Below are 24683 nucleotides of genomic sequence, written 5' to 3'. Positions count from 1 at the left end.
TTTTGCCATTAGTTTGGGAGAGATTTCTTTCTTTCTTTCTTTTTTAATATTGGGATTGAACCCAGGGACACTTTACCTCTGCACTATATCCCCAGTTCTTTTCTAATTTTCACTTAAGACAGGGCCTCACTAAGTTGCTGAGATGGGCCTTTAACCTGTAAGACCATGCCTGGCCTATTCTCTTCCTCTTCCTCTTTTCTCTTCTCAGTCTTTTTTCTCTTTGCTCTTCAGTTTTGGAGGGTTCTATTGTCATATCCTCAAACTCAAAAATTTTTTTCCTTAACTCTGTTCAGTCTCCTATTGATCTCAGCTTTTACATCTAAAAAAGCTTTTATTTTGAGCTGGACATGGTGGTACATACCTGTAATCCTAGTGACTCAGGAGACTGAGACAGGAGTATCACAAGTTGGAGGCCAGCCTCAGCAACTTAGCCAGGCTCTGTCTTAAAAGAAAAATAAAAAGAGCTGGAGATGTAGCGCAGTGGTCAAGTGCCTGTGGGTTCACCCTGGTACCAAAAGCCCCCAAATTAAAAAATAAACAAACAAAAGTCTTGTGTTCGAGGTTTTTTTTGTACCAAGGATTGAATTCAGGGGCACTTGACCGCTGAACCACATCCCCAGCACTATTTTGTATTTTATTTAGAGACAGGGTCTCACTGAGTTGCTTAGTGCCTCTCTGAGGCTGGCTTCGAACTCCTGATCTTCCTGTCTTCTTCCCAAGCTGCTAAGGATTTGTGCCACCCTTGCCTGGCTGTGAGTTTGTTTTTAAAAGGTGTTTTGGCTTGCTATGGAATGCTGGTTGACAGTTTGTGTCTTTTACTACTCTTTTATTTCTAGGTGCCTTGTTTCCATGGAGATCGTTTTGGTTGGTTTGTTTTTGGAGGTACTGGAGATCAAAACTAGGTGCTTTTTTCTACTGAGCTACAATCCCAGCCCTTTTATTTTTTCTTTACATTGAGATTAAAGTCTCACTAAGTTACAAGGTGACCTTGAACTTGGTGATCCTCCTGCATCAGCCTTCCTAGTAGCTGGGATTACAAGTGTGTATCACCACACCCAGCTGATATCATCTTTGTTGTTGTTTTGTAGTGCTTATGACATTCCAAAAATGATAAATGTAGAGAAGACCCTCTGGCAGAGCCCAAGCAAGGCAACTGAGGATGTCCCCACCTTGGATTCTTGTGTTTTTACTTGAGAGGATTCTAGGCAAGATGAGATTCAGTAAAAGAATAGCAAAATTAATTAGGAGGAAAGGGAACAGGAAAAAAGGAAAGGGTCAAAGTGGGTTCTCTGGACAAGAAGAGTGACTGTGGCCCTCACCAAGTCAGGGATTTTTAAGGATTTCCAGGTCCTATTGTTTTTGCCTTAATTTCTCATACTCCCTTAACCTGCTTATTACCTTTTGACTAGCCTACTAAGCAAAGTTTTGTGAGAGATGGTTGTGATATAATTTCAGTTAGAAGGGAGGATCCTGGTTGCCTGTTTGGGTATGACGGGATCTTGAAACAGTTTTCTTAAAGGACATAATTAATTATGGCAGGGATGGTTTTGACATACCAGGTCCCCATCCTCTAGGCCCTTGCCTGTCCCATTAGGCTCCCTGTCATTTTCAGTCACTCTTTATTGTCCTTTTCCTGTTCCCGAATTCATGGCTGACTAGCTACCTAACAGTAAGCGGTTTGATAATGATTGGGTTTGGGTAGTTTCATGTGATTGGGGTTAGTTAAGCTTCATAAATCTGTGGGCTTAATGTTTTCGTCAGTTATGTAATTTTTTCTGGTATTATTTCTCCCTTCCCATTTTTCTTTGGGTATTCAACATAATGTAGATTAGGATGCTTAAAGTTGTTCCACAAATTGCTGTTTTGTGTGTGTGTGTGTGTGAGTGTGAGTGTGTTGTTGTAGTTTATTTAAAATGTCTTCATTCTTTCAGTGTTAGATAATTTATGTGCTGTATTTTCAGGCTTGGCCTAGTTAAAAACTTGTGGATATGCTTGAATAGTACATAATTTAAAATTTTAAGCACCATATTCTGTTTACTAATGTTTAAAGGCACATCTTTGTCATTCCTCTTCCTTCTGCCTCCTTTTTCAACAGTAGATAACAGAGCCTTATAGAATAATCTGAGACACCCATACTTTAAAAAAAATCACATCTTTGATTACCTCTTACAGAATTATTACTTGATTCTAAATGTAATGTAAAATTTTTGTTTGAAGTAGGAAATATATTTTTGTTTCTCATTAGTGCTATTGAGTAGGTATATTGGGGTTGTATCTTCTTAGAGAATTAATAATTGTACTTAGCCACTAAAAAATTATATGCATTCTAAATCACTCATTGCAAATCACAGTATAGACCTATATATTTACACACTAAGTTGGAGACTCAATAAAACCAAATAATCCAGTTTTATCTTTAATGAGAAAGAACGAAAAGACTATTTTCTTCCTTTTTTTGTGTGTGGGGATAGGGTAGTGGGGATTGAACCCAGGGGCATTTAATAACTGAGCCATATTCTCAGTCCTTTTTTTGAATATTATTTAGAGACGTGGTCTCACTGAGTTGCTTAGGGCCTTGCTAAGTTGCTGAGGCTGGCTTTGAGCTCACAATTCTCCTGCCTCAGTCTCACGAGCTGCTGGGATTACAGGCATGCGCCACTGCGCCCCTGCACCCGGCAAGACTATTTTCTTTAGCTGAGTACTGTTATTTTTCTATCACTATGATAAACTAACTTAAACAATTAGCTTGTAAGCAGGAAAGGTTTATTTTGGCTTACAGTTTCAGAGGTTCAGTCTGTTCCTTGGCCCCATTGTGGCACATTACATCGTGGCAAAGCTAATAACCGAAAAGGTCTGTTTTCCTCATGGTAGCAGAAAAGAAAAGAGAGAGAGGGTGAAAGGAACTACTATCCCAACATTCCCTTGAAGATCATGCCCCCATTGACCTAATTTCCTTTCATTAGGCCCCATTTCCTAAAGGTTCTACCACTTCCTGAAGGTTGTACCACCTCTTGGTCACACCACAAGCTGGCAGTTAATTAAGCCTTTAGACACATGCTTCTTTGAGGGACAAGCCAGTCTAAACTATAAGCAAGTACCAAATGAAGTAGTTTGCATTTTGTGGTCCATATTGTATTTTTATACGCTAAGATCATCCTCAATAGTGAGTCACTCTGTGAGAAACATTTAGGATGAGAATCTGAGAAACCAATGGCTTTGTGAATTTAATCTCAGGCATTGTCTCATTCAGCCCTTTTCATTTCCCTCTTTTTTTTTTTTTTAATTTTTAAATCTTCTTGATTTTGAGTTGATTGTTTGTAGTGGAATTCCCTAGTATTATAATTATCTTAACACATTATTGAAAAAGTACTTGTAAATTAACTTTCAATATGGAGTTAAGGTGATGATTCCTCTGAAACCTGTGTATCTTTGGAGGGGCAAATCATTATGTGAATTTTTTTCCCCTTAATATTCTTGACTAACTTCCTCTCCCCCCATATTAGGAAGTCTGATATTTTTGGAAACTTAAAAGGTATGGACTCTTGTTTTAAAATAAAATGTTCAGTTGGGTGCAGGGGTACACACCTTTAATCCCAGCTACTTGGAGGCTGAGGCAAGAAGATGGCAAATTCAAGGTTATCCTGGACAACTTAGCCAGACCTTGTCTCAAAATTAAAAAAAAAAAGACTAGGCCAAAGTTCAATGGTGGAGTGCCCCTGGGTTCAGTACTGTTAATTAAACAACAATGACAACAACAAAAGTGTTCAGTTATGGCTTTAATGTGATATTTGTTTCTGAATTTTGATTGTTTCTTTCACTGCTTTCTTTATAGTACCTTTTCTTCCAAATGTAATATTTTTATTGAATTTATGAACATAGTCATACTTCAGGGTGGAAGCAATGATATTCTGTTTAATAAATGGGTAAATTTCCCAACCCTAATCAGGTTGTTTTGTGGAAGTGAATAGTATATTTGCATTCATAGTACTCCACCACATTTTCTCTTTAGCCTTTATTTGATACTTGAACATAATACATGAGTGAAGAACACCACTGTTTTTTCTTAGATGACTTTTAAACTTCACTAGGTTATACAAGGATCAGATGTGAGAGGAATGGAGAACCTTATGATCAACTCAAGTAATTCGAAAAAAAATATTTGAAAAACGAGGTGGGGTAGTTTCCAAATTGACCTGCCTAGCATGGAAAAGGTTCATGTCTCTAAAGTAAGCTATGAAGTTTCATCAGCTTAATGTGATTGTTTGTTAAATGGCCATACTTACTTTGAAACCTTTGTTCTTGTTTGTGGATTATAGTTTGTTAGAACAGTGACTGTTTTGTTTTTATGAGCTAATGTTTTGAAACTTGATTTTATGATCACTTTCTCATTTTTAAAATTTCTTCTGTGGGAAGTTCACATTTGTGTATTTTTAGGACATCCCCCCCATTTTTAGAGATTTAAAATGAAAAATATTAACCAGTTACAGTGGCCCACTCTTATAATCCCAGAGACTCAGGAGGCTGAGGCAGGAGAATTATAAGTTCCAGGACAGCTTCAGCATTTTAGTGAGACCCCATCTGAAAATAAGAAAGAAAAGACTAAGAATGTAGTTCATTGTTAAAGCACACTTGGTTTCAATCCTCAGTACCCCCAAAATATATAAGTGAATAAATAAAAATGAAACATATTATATATGTACATATATATGTGTATATATAAATATACACATATGTGTACACACACATACACATACGAATGATCAGTTCTGTTCAAGGCACTTAGTGAACTTAAATGCACTGGGTGCTTTAGATACTTGTGTGAATGTAACTATGACTTAGTCTTTTAATTTCCATTTTTTGTACATACCTTGTATTTAAAATGATCATTGAAAACTAGTGGTTCAGTGGAATCTTTATCTTGTTTTTTCCCCAGTCATGTATCTTGATCAAAGTGTGGGGTAGTTGAGAATCACTTTTTAATAAAAATATTAACTCTGTAACTATAATTTTTTCCTCCAACTAATACTTGGGAAGAAATGATTTCTGTTTCAAAGACTTAAGTCATTTTTCTTTTTTTAAAAGGAGACTTCATCTGAATGCTTTGAAAAGTTATACTTTAAACTATGCAAGAGCCATATAATGGATATAGTCCCCTAATAGATTTGTAGTACCTTAGTTCTAAATATTGCCTTCATGCTTTGTACACTAAAGCTTATTATGATTTTGTGTCTAGGAGATAATATGTTGTGAAAAGTGTTGTTGCTTTTGAAGTGATACCTTTGATGTTGCTTGGGAAGTGATACCTTTGATGTCACTTAATAAATATGATTAATATGTACCTTTATTAATTGCTGCAATCTGGCTCTCAGATAGCAAAGCATTATGTATAGTTTTTTGTTTTTAATAATAGGTCTAGGGATACAGCTCAGTGGTACTGTGCTTGTTTAGTATGTGTGAAGCCCTGGCTTTCAGCCTCAGGTCTACCACTGGGGGAAAAAAAAAGGTATACTATACTGAATTGTTTTTACATGATTTTCTTAAACAGAGGGAGTTATTTGTACTACTGAAAGTTTCATAAGTTTATCTTACAAGTTGAGTAATTATTATTAATTTTCCATATATTGTTTTCTGTAGCTAAATGTAATCAGTTCTTTTTTTTTTTTTCCTTTTACTTCCTTTAATGAAAATGTTAGACTTACACAAGCACTAGCAACAACTCTATATCTGGATCATTGAAGCGCTTGGAAGATACTACGGCACGATTTACAAATGCAAATTTCCAGGAAGTCTCTGCACACACCTCTAGTGGAAAAGATGTTTCAGAGGCTAGAGGGTCAGAGGGCAAGGGGAAGAAATCTTCAGCTCACAGCTCAGGTCAAAGGGGAAGGAAACCTGGTGGTGGAAGAAATCCAGGAACAACTGTGTCAGCAGCTAGCCCATTTCCACAAGGTATTAATCATGATATTTTAGTTAAAACACTTGTTCTGATTATGGTGAATAGTACTTTTATTTTGTAAAAGAATTTATTTTTTACTTACAATTAATGAATTGTTCTGGAATATTATCTAATTAGATGATACAGTAAGATTACTTTGAAGTCTAGTATTTTCTGTTAAAATATTTCTGGAACTTTTGGTATCTTTTTATGTTATAATTTGTGCTTAAAAAGTTAAAATGTAGTTTTTATGTTTAGTTGTAGAATACAGGTTAAGACTGGGGAAAGAAACAATAAAAACAGGAGTTTTTCTTTTTACCCTTTTTAACAATCTTTTCTATAAATTGTTTTTACTTAACCTTTCCTAATTAAGCACTAGAATCATAATTAAACATTAGAACAATTGTTAGAGGATTGAACAATTTTTAGGGAATCTAAGTAGGTCTCAGTACATGGTAACTGTTGATCAATAGTGCATTTATTGTGAGGCTTGAAGTTTGAAGTAGAATTTTACTCATCTTTATATCTTCTGTGGTTAGGCTGTTTTAGGATATTCAGTTAAATTTGAATTTTATATAAACTATTAGTATGTTAGAAATACTGTTTGTTTTTTAACCAAATGTCAGAATTAAATGGGTATGCTGTTTTAGAGAGAAAAAAGTAAGTCAGCCAAATTAATTAATTTTGGTGATACTGGAGATTGAACCCAGGGTGATTTTTGTGTTACCGGAGATTAAACCCAGGGCTGCTCTTACTACTGAGCTACATCCCCAGTCCCTTTTTGAAAGTTCCGTATCATTAGATTAATTATAGTACAGAGTTTTGCAAATTTGACTACGCTGGCCTTGAACTTGGATCCTCTTGCCTCAGTCTCAGGCATGTATTACTAGGCCTGGCTACAGCTAAAATTTATAAAGCATAACCCTGATTGGTTTTTATAATTTTAATATGAACATAAAATTTGGACAATTAGAAACATTAATAATGTTGGAGGAAAATATACCATACATGTCCCCAAAGGACTTTTTTCCCCTAGAAGTAAATTACCCTTTGAAACTTCTGCTAATAATAAACTTATAAAGAAAATCTAGCAGAACATTATTTGAATATGTAGATTACTTAGTTTGCTGACCTCTCAGTAAGTATATTAAGTAAGTATACTTAAAAAGTATATTCATATATTTATACAAGTAGTAATTTGGGACTTGAAGATTTTCAGGTCCCAGTTTTTTTTTGTGTGTGTGTGTTTAAGTATACAATCAAATGCCAGATTTATTATTTTATTTGAGTAAAATTTAACATTTGTTGTCATTAGTGTACCACCTTGAAAAAATAGTGAAACCTTAAATAACCTTATATGTAATAACTTCATTCACATTTTGAAGGTGATACTATCCGAATTCAGTCAGTATTTCTGCAGTTGATACTTTATTTCCAGCTGTTAAATCACATTTTTAAGTTTTTTATTTTTAGTAGTGAAAATGGAACTCAAGGCCTGGTGCATATTAGGCATGTGCCCTATACCCCCAACCCTGTTTTTATTTTTAAATTTTGACATAGGGTCTTGTAAGTTATAGAGGCTGGCCATGAACTTGTGATCCTCTGCCTAAGCCTTCCAAGTAGCTACGATTACAGGCTTGTGCCAATAAACCAACTTACATTTAAAAATTTTTATAATCCATGAAGCATTAATCTGTTTGGAAGATAAATCACCCATTCTTGGGGAACTTCATAATATTTGAAGAATCTTTTCAGTATTAAAACATGGTTGAGAATGTCTTATGTGTTATATCTAAGATAATCTGTAAAAGTTTTAAATAAGAGGTAAGGTATTTAAGATAATTAGTTGATTTCTTCATAGTAGGTAGTATATGAATTTCAGAAAATATACATTTAAAGTATTACATATACTATTAAAGTATGCAGTGAGCTTTTAATACTATCTATAAAAACAACAACAACAACAACAAAGTTTTAGAAGAAAGATTGTTACAGATCAGAATGTATAAGAACTTCTTTATACAAGGCCCTGGGTTGATCCCTAGCACCACTAAAACAAAAACAATTTCTTTATAACTGCTACTTACCTGGGAAATTGCAGTAATTCTTAAGTGACTGATGTAATGTGAATGGCCTCTTACTATGTTTTTCTGAACAAATGACTGAAAATGCTCATATAAGTACAAATAATTTTCTAAATTAATACAACAGATGTATTCTTAAAATACTGAAGTTTTAGAACTATTAATACTTTTAAAAAAATATTTATTTCTTAGTTGTACACAATACCTTTATTTTGTTTATTTTTATGTGGGTGCTGAGGATCGAACCCAGGGCCTTGCACGTGCTAGGTGAGCGCTCTACCGCTGAGCCACAACCCCAGCTCCCTATTAATACTTTTTAAACAGCCATTTCAGAGGATGTTAAACTTTAAAAAATGAAAACCTTGAGACTTAATTTGAAAAGAAATTTTTGTGTGTAAAGGAAAAAATCTTTGTAAACATTTAGGTTTGATTTGTGTGAGATTAATTATGAATATAGTCTACAATAAAATTTAATACTTAGCTTAAAATTTCCTTTCCTTTCTACTTGAATAAAATACTTAAAAAAAGTTTTTATTTTGAAACACTCTAGTTGAAATACAATATAGTCTAGTTTTATGAAATAAAATAATAACGTGTAGTCACAACTGAGTCTAAACATTTGCCTACTTCATTTGGCAAGCATGGAAGCGGTTTCATAAAATGATTTGGTGAACCAAACCTTTATTTCCTTACAGGCTATATTAATTTTCCACCAGGTAATAAGAACCTTGAGGTTCTTATATCACAAAATGCCACGGTGAGCTGTTCTTTGGATAGTGAGGAAAGAATAAGAATCGTGAAAGAAGTTCATAAAAACTGTCTTTCCCATTATTTTTCCTTCCCTAAAAGGAATAGGAGAATATTAGTGGTGGACTTTTCTTTATGTGGTTTCACAGAAAGTGGACCAAGAGAATTTAAGATGTAAATTAGACTACTTGTTACCATTATTTTATCATATCCATGTTTTCTTTGGGTAGATTCAGCTGAATAATAGCAATCACTGATCTGTCTTAAAGTAAACTTAGAAATTATAACCCAAGAAATATTTTGGGTGTTTATTGTATTTTGGGGAACATTTATAATCATATCTTAAGTATTTGAAAAATTAGATTTGCCAGGCATTGCAAGGTCAGATTGTGGCCTTGTTGGGTCTTGCTTGACTGTCAGAAGGTGACTTTGCTTCTTCTTTAGTCCTTTATCAAGCCTACCCAAGGAGTTGTGGGTAGGGTGGAGTGGTGGTGGTGGGGGTAGGGATGGTGGTGGTTGTGGGGTGCGGGGGGACGACTGAGGAATGCTGTGGTAAAAGGTAGGTTAAATAAAACATATCTTATATATTAGTAATTGTATAAATGATAGCTTGCAATTTAAAAGTGAATATTTAACACTATCTATAAAATGACAAGTGTTTTTAATGAAGATAATTTTAGGTAATCCTTTTCAAATCTTGCTTTGTTATAATACTGATGTCCTTAATTTTATAGTTAAGTTTTTAAAAAGTCCTCTCTTCTTTTTGATTATTGTTTCACATCTACTATTCATGGGAACTTTTGCATCCAATTTTTTTTCTTTTCCTCCCCCATTTTTTATTTTTACTACAGGCAGTTTTTCAGGAACTCCAGGCAGTGTAAAATCATCTTCTGGAAGTTCAGTGCAGTCTCCCCAAGATTTCTTGAGCTTTACAGACTCAGATCTGCGTAATGACAGTTATACTCACTCCCAACAGTCATCATCAACCAAAGATGTACATAAAGGAGAGTCTGGAAGCCAGGAAGGGGGGGTAAATAGTTTTAGTTCCTTAATTGGTCACCCTGCGACCTCAGCTATTGCACAGCCTAAAAGCTTTGAAAATTCACCTGGAGATTTGGGTAGTTCCAGCCTTCCTACAGCAGGATATAAGCGGGCTCAAACTTCTGGCATAGAAGAAGAAACTATAAAGGAAAAGAAAAGAAAAGGAAATAAACAAAGTAAGCATGGGCCTGGTAGACCCAAAGGAAACAAAAATCAAGAGAATGTTTCTCATCTCTCAGTTTCTTCTGCTTCACCAACATCATCTGTAGCCTCAGCTGCAGGAAGCGTAACAAGCTCTAGTCTCCAGAAATCTCCTACATTGCTCAGGAATGGAAGTTTACAGAGTCTTAGTGTTGGCTCATCTCCAGTTGGTTCAGGTAGGGATTTGCCCATCATTGTTCTCTCTCACCTCAACCCACTTCTGTACCCCAAAAAGTTTTAAACAGTTATTACGATAATATTTTGAACTACTAAGTGACATTTCTTAATTTTTTATTTCTTAAGAAAGTAAAAATATCTTACAATCTTAGAAACACAATTTGGTATTTAAATGTTTGGTACTAATCTGATGTTACTTATCTAAATGTAGGCTGAACAGTTTATCTGGTCATTCATTACTTAAGAAACACCTAGAATCCATTTCTTTTGTGTTTTTGGTTTACTTTTCTAGTATTTTAAAAACCAACCCAGAATTCATATTTAGAATGTGAAATTTTTGGCATTATTTTTTTCCCTTCTTCTTTTGTTGAGACAATAAATGGGGATTTATTGAAACAAAAGTATACTGCCTAAGAGAGGGGCAGGAGGCTTACCCACTAAGTCTTAGGGGAGGGTCTAGTATTTTGAACTCACTTTGTCTAAACTTCACTTTTTGCCTTTACTGTCTCAATAATTTTTTCACACAAATATTGTGAATTATTTTATCTAGAATATTTTTAGCAATCACGTTTTCAGGATTATTAAAATAATTTAATTTTTTGTTTTCAAGTATGTTTAAAGTATGTTTAGTGATTTTACCATTATTTTTATTATAGTACCCACGAGTTTATGTTGTTCATATCATTGGGATGCTTCTGTTACTTTTAGTTTGTGTATGAATATTTTCAGTTTTTAAAAGATTATTGAAAATGCATGTTTTTAAGACAGATGCTTAACAGTTCTAATATTAACTGACGTGTTAGTGTTATCTTTTTATATTGGATCTTGAATATGAGGTAAATGGTTTTCAAGAAATATTGATTATAAACTTTTATCTTTTCTGGTTTTATATTTCTTGTTGAAATAATAGGACTTTAGCTAAGATTAACTATTGTTGGTTATGTTTGTTCTATTTGCTGATGGGGAATAGAGATAGGTGTAGAGAAACCAGTACAATTCAATGGATGGTCATTATATTTCACATTATATATTTTATAAACGCACAATTTTGAATTTCTTTTAGTGGTGGAAATGCAAACCTTATTAACAAACATAAGAATGGCCATTCAAAAAAGAAAGGAGTATTATAGGTAAAGACGAGATGTGACGAATAGTAAATGCAACCAACTATCATCTGTGATGTATCCCATTTTGTTAAAAGTTTATATTTACTATCATTTAATTTATTGTTATTGTGTGTATTTTGTAGCCGATAAATATGAGACTTTGAAAGGTAGATAAGTTGCCCAGGATTACACAGCCAGGGATTTATTTTTATTTCTAATAAATAGCTTTGGTACCTGTAGGCCAGAACACACCCCAGCCTGCGCGTGCGTGCCCTCTTCCCCCACTGTAAGACCAGAACTAAATTTAAATAAATCTACTTAGAAAAAATAGGGTTCATATTCTTTTTAGCAAAAGGCATAGATTGAGTACCGTATTGAGAAAATTAAGCCTAAATTTGCTTTAGTGGAGAATGATCTTCAGTAATTTCCTATAGTTTTGAAGCATAGTCTGAATTTTCAGTCTGAAAATTGCTGAAATTTTTTTTGGTTTTTGTTTGTTTGTTTTTGATTCTTGCAGTACTGGGACTGGAACCTAAGGGCACATACTAGGCAAGTGCTGTACCACTGAGCTATATCCCCCAACCCTGAAAATTCCTGAATTTTAGCACATATTTTCAGATTAGTGTAATTAAATATTAACTTACATCCCTAAAAAGATCTTAGTTGTTACAAATTTAGGGGAGATTTTGGGCATGGCAAACTGTGTTTCTTAAGGGATGGTTACTTTCAGAGGATCAGTGTTTGTGGTACATCCGTGGCATTAAAAAATGGGATTTGTAATTCCTTTACCTTATTATTAGATCATGGTAATTTATGGTTGCATTCCCAGAGATACCTTATTTCACAGAAGTAAATAACAAATTGAGCTTGCCAAGAAAGTTGGAAGTTATGTTAAAAATCACTCTGAAGATTGTATGTTTTGTAAAAGCTATAATTATGGAATACTACCGCTCACTTAAAGCTATTTGATATAATATATTCTTTAGATCATTTTTTTAAAAAGATTTTTAAGTTATCAATGGACCTTTATATTTTTTAAAATTTATTTATATGCAATGCTAAGAATCAAACCCAGTGCCTCACACATGCTAGGCAAGTGCTGTCTCTACCACTGAGCCACAACCCCAGCCCTATTCTTTAGTTCTATACACGTTATTAGAGTATCAGATAAAACTCAGTGTAAAAAGTATTCTTATCTAGAAGAAACTTAGCAAACTGTCGTGTATATTTAGGAATTATGCCTTCTTGACTACAAGTTAAGAATTACTGACTACTAATAGTATGTGCCACACACTGTTAAGCATTTAAGAAAACATTTAGTCTTATTACTCATTATATAGAATTTTTATTACTCATTATATAGAAAAAGAAACTCGGCAGATATTATAGCTCTAAGTGGTGGAGGTATGTGTATTCACTGAATTGTGAAATTTGACAGATGTTTGCTGTTGAGGGTTAAAGCCACACTAGCATAATGTCAGTCATACTTTAAGCAGAGAGAATCCATGAGTAAATTTGAACCAGTAATTTAACTTTCAGCAACAATATTTCCTTCTGATATGAAAAAGTTAACTTTTCCATTGGACTAATTTAAATTGAGAAGGCATTTAGTAATTGTAAGAATAGGGATCTTTCTCCCATATAAATAAGTATAAAGGAGGAAATGTCTACTGTGCACTGCATTATCAAAAATTGTTTTCATGCCAGACACAGTGGCACATATCTATAATCCCAGCAACTAGGGAGTCTGAGGCAGGAGGATCATAAGCTCAAAGCCAGCCTCAGCAATTTAGTGAGACTCTGTCTCAAAATAAGAAATTAAAAGGGCTGGGAATGTGGCTCAGTGGTTAAGCGCCTCTGGGTTCAATCCCCAGAATCCTGCCACCCCCAAAATTGTTTTTATGATACTCCTTCTATAAGAATGATTTGCTTTAATGTCAAGTAAGTTGATAATTTAGTAATGATAGAGACGACCCTTGTAAGCACATGTTGGCATGATGTTATAACATAACATCCACTCTAATACTTGTTCTGTTATGTTTGTCATGTTCATTGCTCTATCCCTACTGCCAACATAGTGCTTTGAAGATAATAAATACTAAACATGTCTTAAAAAAAAAAAAAAAGAATACTACTAGTACTAAGCACTGAATGCATATCATATGGGTAATGGTATCCCATGTGATTTTTGTTCTTGATCTTGCAAGTGTCTATCGTTAGGCTGCAAGTTAAACTATTTTATTTTTAAGGCTTTTGGTATAGCATCATAGTCTATGAGGATAAGAAGTATTATTAAGTTTGAAAAAAAACACAAAGAGATTGAATTTTCCTTCAGAATAGTACGAAATGAAGTTCAGCAATATTATCAGAAGAGGAAGTAAATGTATGTTTAGGGTATAAGCCTAATAGGAATAAGAAGCTTGAGTTTTTAGCATAGTTGGAGGTAATATTGGTTAAATAGGGTAGGATGGTTTCATGGAGAGTTGAATTCCACAGGCTGAATAAATAATCACCCAACAGTGGTCTTTCTCCTACGATAAGCATTCTGGGCTTAATTTTGGTAACTTACCAAAACTTTTGCCTCATTTAGCTTATAGTAATGGTAATAGCCTATGTTTGAGCACTTAAATGTTTCTAAAGAACGCTTACTTTTAGGTACTGTAGTTCAATAGTTCATTCCAGGTAGGACAGCTGCTGTTAGTATTACTATTTCTCCTATTTTATCATACTGGGACATAAAACATAAGTAGAATCAGGTTCTAATAATGTGATTATCTCTTGGTATTGTTAAAAGCATGACTTTTAACAACAATCAGAATCCCATCATAACGGGTTCTAATTGTAGTAGAGTGTAGATATTTATTCTAGAAGTTCTAGATAAAATTAGAATAGAAACTCCTTGATCAAATAAGAAGTTTATAGGGATTTTATCTGATTAAAGGGTTTGGATTGTAACATTTTCATTAGAATTTAAGTACACCCTGATAAATGACCTATTGTTTTACAATGACTTGTACAAAATGATTATTAGTATTTTGTTTTGAGAGACTGCTATAGGTTGTTCACGTTTTGGCTTCTAGATTATATTAAGATTTTGATTAAATTTCTTCCTACAGATATTTTTTTGGTACCCGAACAATTAGGTACCCAGTCTTTTGAAAATCAGTACTGTAGCATTTGGAAGAGTTAACATGCTGAACTTATCCTTTTCCTCTTTCCAGTTTATCTTCACTATATTATATTATAAGAATTTATGATTTACTAAAGTGAAAGTTCTGCAATATTTTTTTTTCTAAACAAAAATCAGGATATTATTTTCTCTGAGAAACATCTCATTCTTCAAATGACAAGAGGTCAACATATTTAGTATTAACTTCTTTTCTTGCAGTGTACTGTTTCTTTTCAAAGAATGTAATTCACCATTTTTAAAACTCTTAAGACTTAAGTTGTTAAATATAGATAGCACTGCCTGCCATATTGTTCCTAAGATAAGCTATTTGGAAATGTATTTCAGGGGTGAGACTCTTTAGTGGTGATAACTGCTACTAAAGGAGATTTTGGAAATATGCTCTCTTGATTGAGATCAATTTTATAGAACAAGTTGTTATAACTTTTACTGAAATTAAAGGTTAGAGAGTTTTAGTATGAGCCCTTAGAACTGTCAGTTTCCTTACTAAACATACTTCTATATCATTTCTATTTAGGTTGGTAAAATAAAACTGAAAAGTATTTCCCTGGTAAAGTAGTTCCATTAGTGGTATTGATTCTGTAAGCAAATAAGGGAATTATAAAGATACAGATATTAGTTCAATAAACTCTCTTAATGAAGACAAGGATTATGGGCAGTTTGTGAACATAATATTAAATGTATCTTACTGACTCAAGTTCACAATTTTACAAACCTTGATTATCTAGGGTCATAAATGAAAATTATATAGCACATTATGTACTGCTGAGTCTAGGATATAACTTGGAATTTGTTCTTTTGGAAAATTCCCTGATTTTATTTTGGTCTTTGACGATTGGAGTATTTGTTAGTGCTATACCACGGTTGCCTTTCTGTAAAAGTGCTAAATTGACCAGGCCAGGCATGGTGGCACATGCCTGTAAACTCAGCAACTCAGGAGGCTGAGGCAGAAGGATTCAAATTTGAGGCCAGCCTGGCCAACTTAATGAGAACCCTGTCTCAAAAAATAAAAAGGGCTGGGAATGTGGCTCCAAGATTAAGTGCCCCTGGGTTCAATCTCTGGTACCAAAATAACAACAACAATTATAGAAGTGCTAGATCAAAGGCCAGATTAGCCATATTTCAGGGTTTTTTCCTATCACTAAAATACTTCTGCTATTACGAATGTCCTTTGATTATTTTTCATCACCATTCCAAACAGCTGCTATTTTTTCTATAATGGACAATGTCAAACACCTCAGCAGCTACCTACCCTTTTAAATCTTACTAGTATTATATTTTTTAATGAGGCATTAAGATGGAGAATTCCACACGATGTCTCATTTTTGAGTGTCAACTGGGAAGGAGTTAAGCCAGAGCCTAAATTGTTTCTAGATGATTGTTCTGAACTGGACTAAATGTTTGAATTTTTAAAACTGCATTTCACATAATTTTTTTTTCAAATATTACAGTGATTACAGGTGTGTGCTGGCTTGTTTTTACCTTGCTTTGTCTTTCTTTCTACCTCAAGTTACTCAGGGTGGACATGGTTAGACTAGATTTATGAGGAACATATGTTGGCAGATGTGTGAGTGATGGCTCTGGGAACCTCTCTTGTACATACAGTTCCTAAGGGGCATCTTTTGGTTAAGTGATATCCAGGGAATTCCCAGCTATCCCTTTAATATAACTTTTTGCCAAGTGTTAATTTTAAGGGACTATCAGTTCTTCCTAGCAAACCAGATCTTTTGAGTTACTCACTATCTTGATCTTGGTTTTATCATTTATTTTTCCCTTAGCATGCCATATTGAAATTTATTTTCCATATTCTGAGCAGCTCTTACTTTTAAGCATTGTTTTATTGTTTCAGGTCACTCTGCTTGTTTTCCTCATTTGGGTGGAATAAAAGAGTAAGAGTAATATCTCATTTATTCACTATTTTTGTCAAAAATAAAAGGTATAAGGAAGTGAACTAAGTGTAATTTAATGAGTTTTATACTGTTGTATAAGTCATGGCTTTGTTTATGTATAAACTAATTATAATTCTTAAATTGTAATTTCCAGTCAGCTACAGTATTAAACTGTTTTTGATAAATTGTTGCCATCTAATGAATTATCTAAAGTGCATTAGCGTATCTTGTTGCTAACTATTCTCTCATTAATGAAGTCATTTGTTATCAGATACTTTTTATACAGTTTTGTTTATAAGCCTTTTTGCCTTTTCCTTACCTTTGTTACATACAATAAATTTGTGAAAATTCCATTATGTTTGGTTCTCTTCCTCTCATATCCTGTTAGCTTAAATTTTTGTTCCTGCAGTTTGGTTTGACCCACTTAGCTAGACTTTAAGGTGGATTCCCCACGTTTTTCTGGTCTGTTTCTTATTCTCCCTTTGAGTCACTGGCAACTTCTTTGCTGATTTCTTTCTCCTCCCTCCCAACAGAAATTTCCATGCAGTATCGGCATGATGGAGCTTGTCCAACAACTAGTAAGTTGTCCAACTGGGTTGGTAACCCTGGCTTTTTGACTCTTACTTTAGTGCTTTTTCTAGTATATTTGTCTACCTTTGAACCTCTGAGTTTTATTTTTCAAAATATAGTTTTTAATAGATTTGTTTCTTCTACAAAGATAACAGCTTTGTCTTATGTTCAAAATTGTATTACAGTCAAATTGTGGGCAAATTTAAGTTATTGTTGGCCTTTTAATAAAATACTTCCATTGTAGAATTGTGACTTCTGCCCTTTCATAAAATATTTTCAGTATTTTGGTTTCTATTAGTCTTAATACTAATAAAAATTTTCAGTATTTGTGCATTGCCTTAGATTCTGCACATGTTGTGACTTCTTATACTGAAGGTTGGGAAATGAGAATGTTTGATAGGGTTAGATTTTTCATTGTAATAAATACTGTTGTACGTGTCCTACTGTAGATTTACCTGTATAGAATTACAACTTATAGAGATGCATTTTTATCAAGACATTGACATATTTTAAAAAATGATTTAAAGATTGTATATATTTATATATAAAGATATATATTTATTACACTAAGGAAATTGTTACCATAAAGGCAATAAATCTAGCATCTCAGTTTAGCATGTAATATATTGGCAAATGGAATACAGTATTTAGAAATCTTTGTTATGTAAAAACTGAGTGATGCTTGAAGTTGTAATAGTTCAAGCAAATAATACATGAGAGACTTAATGAAATTTTATTATTCTGATGTAGTCTGTGCCTATGTATTTCTTTTGTGTATTTGAAAATGATCTTAACCTGAAGTCCTTTTTTCCTCACTTAAAAGCTTTCTCAGAGTTGCTGAATGCAATACACAATGGTAAGTTTTATTAGACTCTTCTTTGGTGGTTGATTTATCCCTATAAAGGTTGCCTTTTGTAGATAATTCCAATTGAAAGCTAGCATGTTCTATTGATTATATGAAACCCAGGGATGTGTGGTGAGTCAGTTGTTCAACACCTCAGTGAAAACTTTGTAGATTGCCTATAGGAGGATGATAGGTCAATGTAGCTCATCAGTTTGGCTTTTATTGTCTTTCTGTGTGGCAGAATGATAATAGTGTTAAGTTTCTGAAAGTTTTTTTACGTATGCAAATAGTTTTTCTAGTTCTTTTGAGTTATCTCTTGCCAGGGCAGTTAGTAATTAATATCTACATTAGGAATTTGCTACATCACACCCCCATTGAATGTGAATTCTGTTTTTTGGAATTTTGATTTATTAATGAATTGTATACTTTTATTATGTGCTCTTATTTTTTACTTAGTGTGTAGGTTGGAGACAGCCTTTTAAATTGTATCTAGTTTGACTCAGGTTTTATGGTGGAGTTGCATGTTTTCCTGGGATGAATTCTGAATCAGCATATAAGGCAAATACTGTCACTTCTCATTTTTGTGCAATTTTAAAAATTTTTTAAAATTGTACATAACACAATCTTTATTTTATTTTATGTATGTATGTATGTATGTATGTATGTATGTATGTAGTACTGAGGATCAAACCCAGTGCCTCACACATGCAAGGCAAGCGCTCTACCACTGAGCCACAGCCAGAGCCCCACATTTTTGTGAATTATAATGAGGATCAATCTTGTAAAAATGTGGTAGGATTTCTTTAGCTTCCCCAAGCACCTTCCTTCATCCTTTAAGCTTCAAAAATACTCCTTTTTTGAATCTAGTGTCTCCCTTTGTTGATTTTATTTCTTTTTCTTTTTTTTTTGTTAAAAACACATTTAATTGCACTATTAACTTGAATCTAAGCTGCTTTTTCTTCAAGTACAGTATTTAAAGTTATTTTAAGAATTTCTCCTTTATACAATGAATTTAAGAAATAACCACTTTCTTATTAACTATGAGAAATATTTCTTCAGACTTTAATTTCTCTCTCAAAGATTTTAGTAAAATTTGATTTAATAAAAAGTCTAGAGAAGGGTAAAACAAACTAAAAGGATTTTATTTCTTCAAGATTGTATATGACTCCAGTAATTTTTCAGGTACATTTTCTGTGACTTCATGAAATATTGCATATTTTGCTAATGTAGTTTAATTTGTGGCCAATTGGCATTGTGTTTGGGTTAACAGTAAACAAGAAACCGAAGGCAAAATGAGCATCCATAGATGCTGTTTCATTGCTTTAAGGGTGTGGGCAGTCAAAGTGGAAAATTTGTAAGTGATCATTTTGTTAATACATTTATTTATAATTTTTGCTGCCCTATATAGCCTGTAACTTACAGGCTTAGATAATGAATAACAAGGAGCTTCTGAGGAAAAAGGGATTGAGCATATTCTTGAGAACAAACATGTTAACATTTTGGGGTAGAGAAGTATAAAATCTGAAGAAATTTAACATCTTTTTTAGTTGTATAGATACATTTAGTCTTGTTCTTTAATTGATAAAATATTAGAGGCCCTGATAGAGTTTAAAGGAAAATAAACATCATAGGGAACAATTGTGAATGAACTGACATACATCCTTTGATGTTATCTTTCACTGACAAAAGTACTAGATTGTATTAATTCAACAGGACAGTTGACAAGCACTTGATAATACTATTTCAGACACAATCTTCTAAAACTCAAAATTTTAAAGATTTACTGATATTATTTTTATAATATTAATTTATTTAACCTATTTATTAATGTAGTAATGTGATGTTTTAGTATCTGTATATGTTATATAATGTTTAAGTCAGATTAAACATATCTGGCTCCCCAAACATCATTTTTTTTTTAATGGTACAAACTTTTCAAAATCTTTTCTTCTAGCTTTTTGATATGTATAATACATTATTGTTTTCTATAGTCACCTTACTCTTCAGTAGTACAGCAGAACTTCTTGCTCCTATCTGCCTATAATTTCGTACTTGATCTTAATGTTTATGTAATGTTAAAAATTTTAAAGTTGTTGTACAGCAGATATCTAGAATCTTTCTATTTTGCAATATTGAAATGATATACCTATCAAACATTTCCTCATTTCCTCCTTTCCCAGTTTCAATATAATGTTGACTGGAATTGGTGAGAGTACATATCCTTGTATTTTCCTTTCTTCTACAGAGGAAGCTTTCAGTTTCTAATCATAAATATGTTGGCTGTGGGTTTTTCCTAGGTGCCCTTTATTAGACTGAGGAAATTTTATTACAGACTCAATCTTTTTTATTTGTTTTGGGTTCATTCTGAGTTTCTATCTTTTCATGTTTATTAGAATTTGCCCATTTCATCTATAATGCCTTAATTACTTTGCATATGGGTATTCATAGTATTCTTATTATCCTTTTTATTTTTGGTAAGAATAGTACTAATAACCTCCTTTTATTCTGGATTTTAGTAATTTGAGTTTTTCATTTTTCTGAAGATTTGTCAATTTTGATGTAAGAACCAACTTGTGATTTTGTTTTATCATTTCCTAATTTTATTAATCTCTGCTCTAATGTTTATTATTTCCCCTTCTCTGTTTACATTGGTTTAGTTTGCTTTTTCTAGTTTCTTAAGGAGAAAAGTTAGGTTGTTGATTGAGATCAGTGTTCTTTCTAAAAGTAGGGTTTTTTTTTTGTTTGTTTGTTTGTTTTTAATGCCGGGTGAGGTGGCACATGCCTATAATCCCAGTGGAATGGGAGGCTGAGGCAGGAGGATGGAAAGTTCAAAGCCAGATTCAGCAACTTATTGAGATCCTGTCTCCAAATTAATAAAGGGTTGGGAATATGGCTAACCCCTGGGCTCAATCCCTGGTACCAAAAAATAAAACTAAATGAAAATAGGTCTTTTATGATGCCTGTGCCTATTCCTTAATTGTTTTTTCCCCTAGTGTTTTCTCCTCTTTCTTATCCCATTCACATTCCATTGGAAAACATATTCCCCGCTACTCCCTGCTGCTATCCCACCCCCAGAACTGTGAACCCAGTCAAGTGTTCTACCACTTTCTTTCTTTCTTTTTTTTTTTTTTTGGAGACACTTTAGCTATGTTGCCAAGGGTGGCCTCAAACTAGAAGTCTTCCTGCCTCAATCTCCTAAAAGAGCTGGGAGTACAAGTAAACTACTGTACCTGGCTCAGAAAATATATGTCCTTCAGCTTCAGCTGTCATCTGTATTCATTAGCTCTCCAAATCTGTGCCTCCTAAGTAGACTTTCTCCTAAAATTCTAGACTCAAATTTCCAAAATACTAATAATCCTTAGTTCTTATTTTCTTCTCTAATTTGTTGTGTTCTTGTATTTCTCATCTCTCTATGGTACTCAGCCACTGAAACCAGACATACACTAGAAAGTTAATCTAAACTCTCATTATTTTCTTGATCATTTCTTTAAAAACATTTTTCCTATTATTTATCAGTTTACTTTTTTCTCCTCTTTTCACTGCCTCTGCTTGGTAAAGTAGAACATGATTTGTCATCTGAACTTTTTTCAGCAACTTCTTGAACTTCACACCATTAACTAATCCCTTCTCTAGATGCTTGGCAAATTGATGTTCTATCTAAAATGCAAACCAGAGTGGGCACTGTAGCAAATAACTCTTTTAATTCCAGCTACTCAACTCAAGAGGCTGAGGCAGGAGGATTCTAACTTTGAGTCCAGCACGGGCAACCTGTCTCAAAATAAAAAGGATGGGAATGTATCTCAGGGGAAGAGCAGTTGCTTAACATGCATGAGATCTTGGGTTCAATCCCCACTACTGCAAAAAAAAAAAAAAGCAAGCAAACAAAATACTTTAAAAATGCAAACCACACCATTTCACACTGTCTTAAAGGATTTTCTAGTACTTAAAGGATAAAATTCAAAGTCTTTAGTATGGCATATGAAGTTTTTCATAATCTGGCTCTTACCTGATTTTCCAGTCTTATCTCTTTTATCCAACTAGTATCAGTGTAAGCTACTTATAGTTTTTTTTTTTTTAATATACTATTCTCTGCAATATGTGTGGTTTAGATTTTGGTTGTATTTGTATCAAATAGCATTTAGTAAAAGTAGCACAGTTTTATCTAAGTTTTTCTTTTCATTCATGTTTCTAGAATTAACATTCTTTTAAATATTTTTGTAATGGTGTTCTATTATTTTCTTCAGTCTATCTCCGTTATTCTTCCTGACAATTATTTGTTTCTGTAATTTATATCTTGGTTATATTTATCTTAAATTGTGAACTTAAAAACTGTTTTATTAGACAGTTAAGATTTTGGTTGGTTTTTATCATTTACTCTCTAGCATTTGATGTATTGTGTTTTATATAGAACTTTATAAAATTAAATTTTATTTGCTGAAACTTGTTCTGAAAAAAATAGTCACAGACATTGCATTTCAAGCAAACATCTTGATTTGATGGTTCTAAGATCCTCTCTGAGAAAAATTAATCAATACAAAGAAAAATACTTAGATACATCCTGATCAAATGAGACACAGTGGGATAAATTTTAGATGCTGAGAGAAGTTTAAGGAACTTAAAAGTTAAATAAATAATGTTAAAGTTATTGAGCCAGCAAAATAAAAAGAAAGCAGATGGACTGGAAATATATAGCACAAAGGTAGAGCTGTTGCCTGGCATGCACAAGGCCCTGGGTTCCATCTGCAGCATAACACACAAACACACCACAACAAAACATATTTTTAAAAAGTAGGATCGTTTGAGATATATAACGCAAAAATCTTTTAGGAACTTTGTTAACTTATTCGAAGGCAGTTTGGAAAGGCAAATAGTCACTTAAATATATTTGAAAAAAAAAAACAATATGAGGGGTGAAGCAGTATTTGATTTTGTGGTGGTGCCTTAGAAATTAGACAGTTTTGACGAAGAGAGTACAGATTTCATGGTACTAATAAGCTATAAATTTAACTTCTCTGTTTCATTTAGATACATTTAAATACTTGTAATGATTATGAAATAAGTAATATGTATAGAAATATTACAGTTTTTAATTTTGTTCTTTTGGTAGTGGGGATTGGACTCAGAGCTGCTTTACCACTGAGCCACACCCCCATATGCTTTACACTTACACAATAAATCATCATATCCCAGGATATTACAAGTGCTAAGTTTTCCCCTCCCTCCAGGCCCCTGTACTGGAGATTGAACCAGGGCAGACTTATTAGGAAAGCATTCTGCCCCCGAGCGAAAACCCAGCCCTCTAAGGTTGTTCAAATGTCCATGAATTGTGAATCATTCAATAAGAGTTAATTAGTGGGGAAATGGAATCTAGACCTTGAGTATGTTAAAAGGTTGCAAAGAACACTGGTAGAAGGTTTGGAATGAAACCTGGAAGAGTTACCTGAAAGAAAGTTAAAACTTTGAATTGCTCTCTTTAATCACAATCTAAAATGAATAGAGATATGTTGATTAATAGAAGTTCTAAGATATAAGATAGAGCTATATGAGTTCGAGGGTGACAGAACACATAATGGAATGGTATTAAGCTACGGGCAGGGTCATGATTAAGCCTGTGTAGCAAAGAATTCAGCCAATACTATACAATCTTGCTACTGAGTAGTAGAAGACATATATTATAGATAAGACTCCCGTTTCCACATTATTCTGTCACTATCGATTCCTGGAAAATAGGCTTCAAAGACTGTTTATGTTAATATCTTACTGTGTTTATCACTTCAGTTGTTGACTTAACCACTGAGGAGAAGATTATATTTCAATATGCACATTAACTGCTATAAAGAAAAATGAATTTGTGAGTGTCTCATTAAACTTCAAAGGAGGCCTTATTCAGTAAAGAAAGTAATATAAAGGGAAAGGAATTATATGAGAGATTCTTTTAAATTAATTATGTGGTAATGCATTAACAATCCCTTATGTTTAGAATGCTGCTAATGACTTGAAATTCACATTGTGGTTTTTTTTTTTTTTTACTTTAACCTTATTGGACACCCCCCACCCCAATAATTTCTGAAGTTTCTCAGTATCTTTCATGGTAGTTTTTAGAAACTGTGATTAAAAAAAATATCAGAAATTAAAGTGTGTCTTTTCTTCAGACAGAGATGACAGTTCTCCACTAACAAAGCAGGAACTTAAATTCATAGGTATGTACCAATCTGAAGCATGGTTTTAAATGTAATAACGTAAAATAATCTTAGGGTATCTTAGTAATCTTCCTAGATTAAGCAGTGCTAGGGATCTGTAGATAGAAAGATGAAGCCTGGAAAGGATTTACCCATAATCTTGGATGGTAGGTGGGATGAACTGTGTTATCATGTTCTTATTGTTTGGATTTGTTATATAACTTTAAGACATAATAGATGGGTTTTAGAATTAATAAAATTGTTATTCATAAGAGTCTAGGTGCCTAGGTCTTTAATTATTAAGGGTGCTTTCTACATAATGTCATAAGAAGGAAAGAATATGAGATCTTATTGTTTTATTTGTATAATTCTCTAATTCTTTAATGTGTTTTTCAGAAAATTTTGGATCAGTTGAGAATGAGCATGTATATTCTGAACTAGAGAATGGAATTCACTACTCCTATGCAGCTAATATATGCATCTGTTCCATCTCTTTCCCTAAAATTGTTAGTTTTCATATACAGACAACACTAATCTTGCAGGCTTTGAAAACTTGCAATATGCAACTTTCCTTCTCAAGACTGGCTTACTGTGTTTTTCATCTTTCTTTTTTTTTAAAAGCAAAAGAGATTTTCTTTAAAAAATATATTTTTAGTTGTAGGTGGACACAATATCTTTGTTTTATTTATTTATTTTTTGTGTTGCTGAGGTTTGAACCTAGTG

The 24683-nt window shown here is 33.2% G+C and overlaps 1 protein-coding gene across 18 annotated transcripts in view; it reads left to right on the top strand.

Moving 5' to 3' along the window:
- Mllt10 (MLLT10 histone lysine methyltransferase DOT1L cofactor) overlaps positions 1–24683 on the top strand; it is a 193185-nt gene that overhangs the window by 119746 nt on the left and 48756 nt on the right. For 11 of the 18 annotated variants that reach the window (XR_007351102.1, XM_048812728.1, XM_048812723.1 and 8 more), the window contains 5 exons: positions 5694–5949; positions 9618–10184; positions 16901–16945; positions 17761–17793; positions 23934–23981. Coding sequence is in view for 17 of the 18 variants with exons in the window: in XM_048812728.1 (XP_048668685.1) it covers positions 5694–5949; positions 9618–10184; positions 16901–16945; positions 17761–17793; positions 23934–23981 (949 nt within the window). In the remaining variant the exon portion in view is untranslated. The remainder of the gene's footprint in view (positions 1–5693; positions 5950–9617; positions 10185–16900; positions 16946–17760; positions 17794–23933; positions 23982–24683) is intronic. The other 7 variants (XM_048812729.1, XM_048812720.1, XM_015495259.2 and 4 more) reach the window with 6 other exon arrangements.

Source organism: Marmota marmota, unplaced genomic scaffold (assembly GCF_001458135.2).
Source record: "Marmota marmota marmota unplaced genomic scaffold, marMar, whole genome shotgun sequence".
NCBI lineage: Eukaryota > Metazoa > Chordata > Mammalia > Rodentia > Sciuridae > Marmota > Marmota marmota.
Note: the sequence above shows the minus strand (reverse complement) of the source record. Positions and strands in the feature narration are given on the sequence as shown.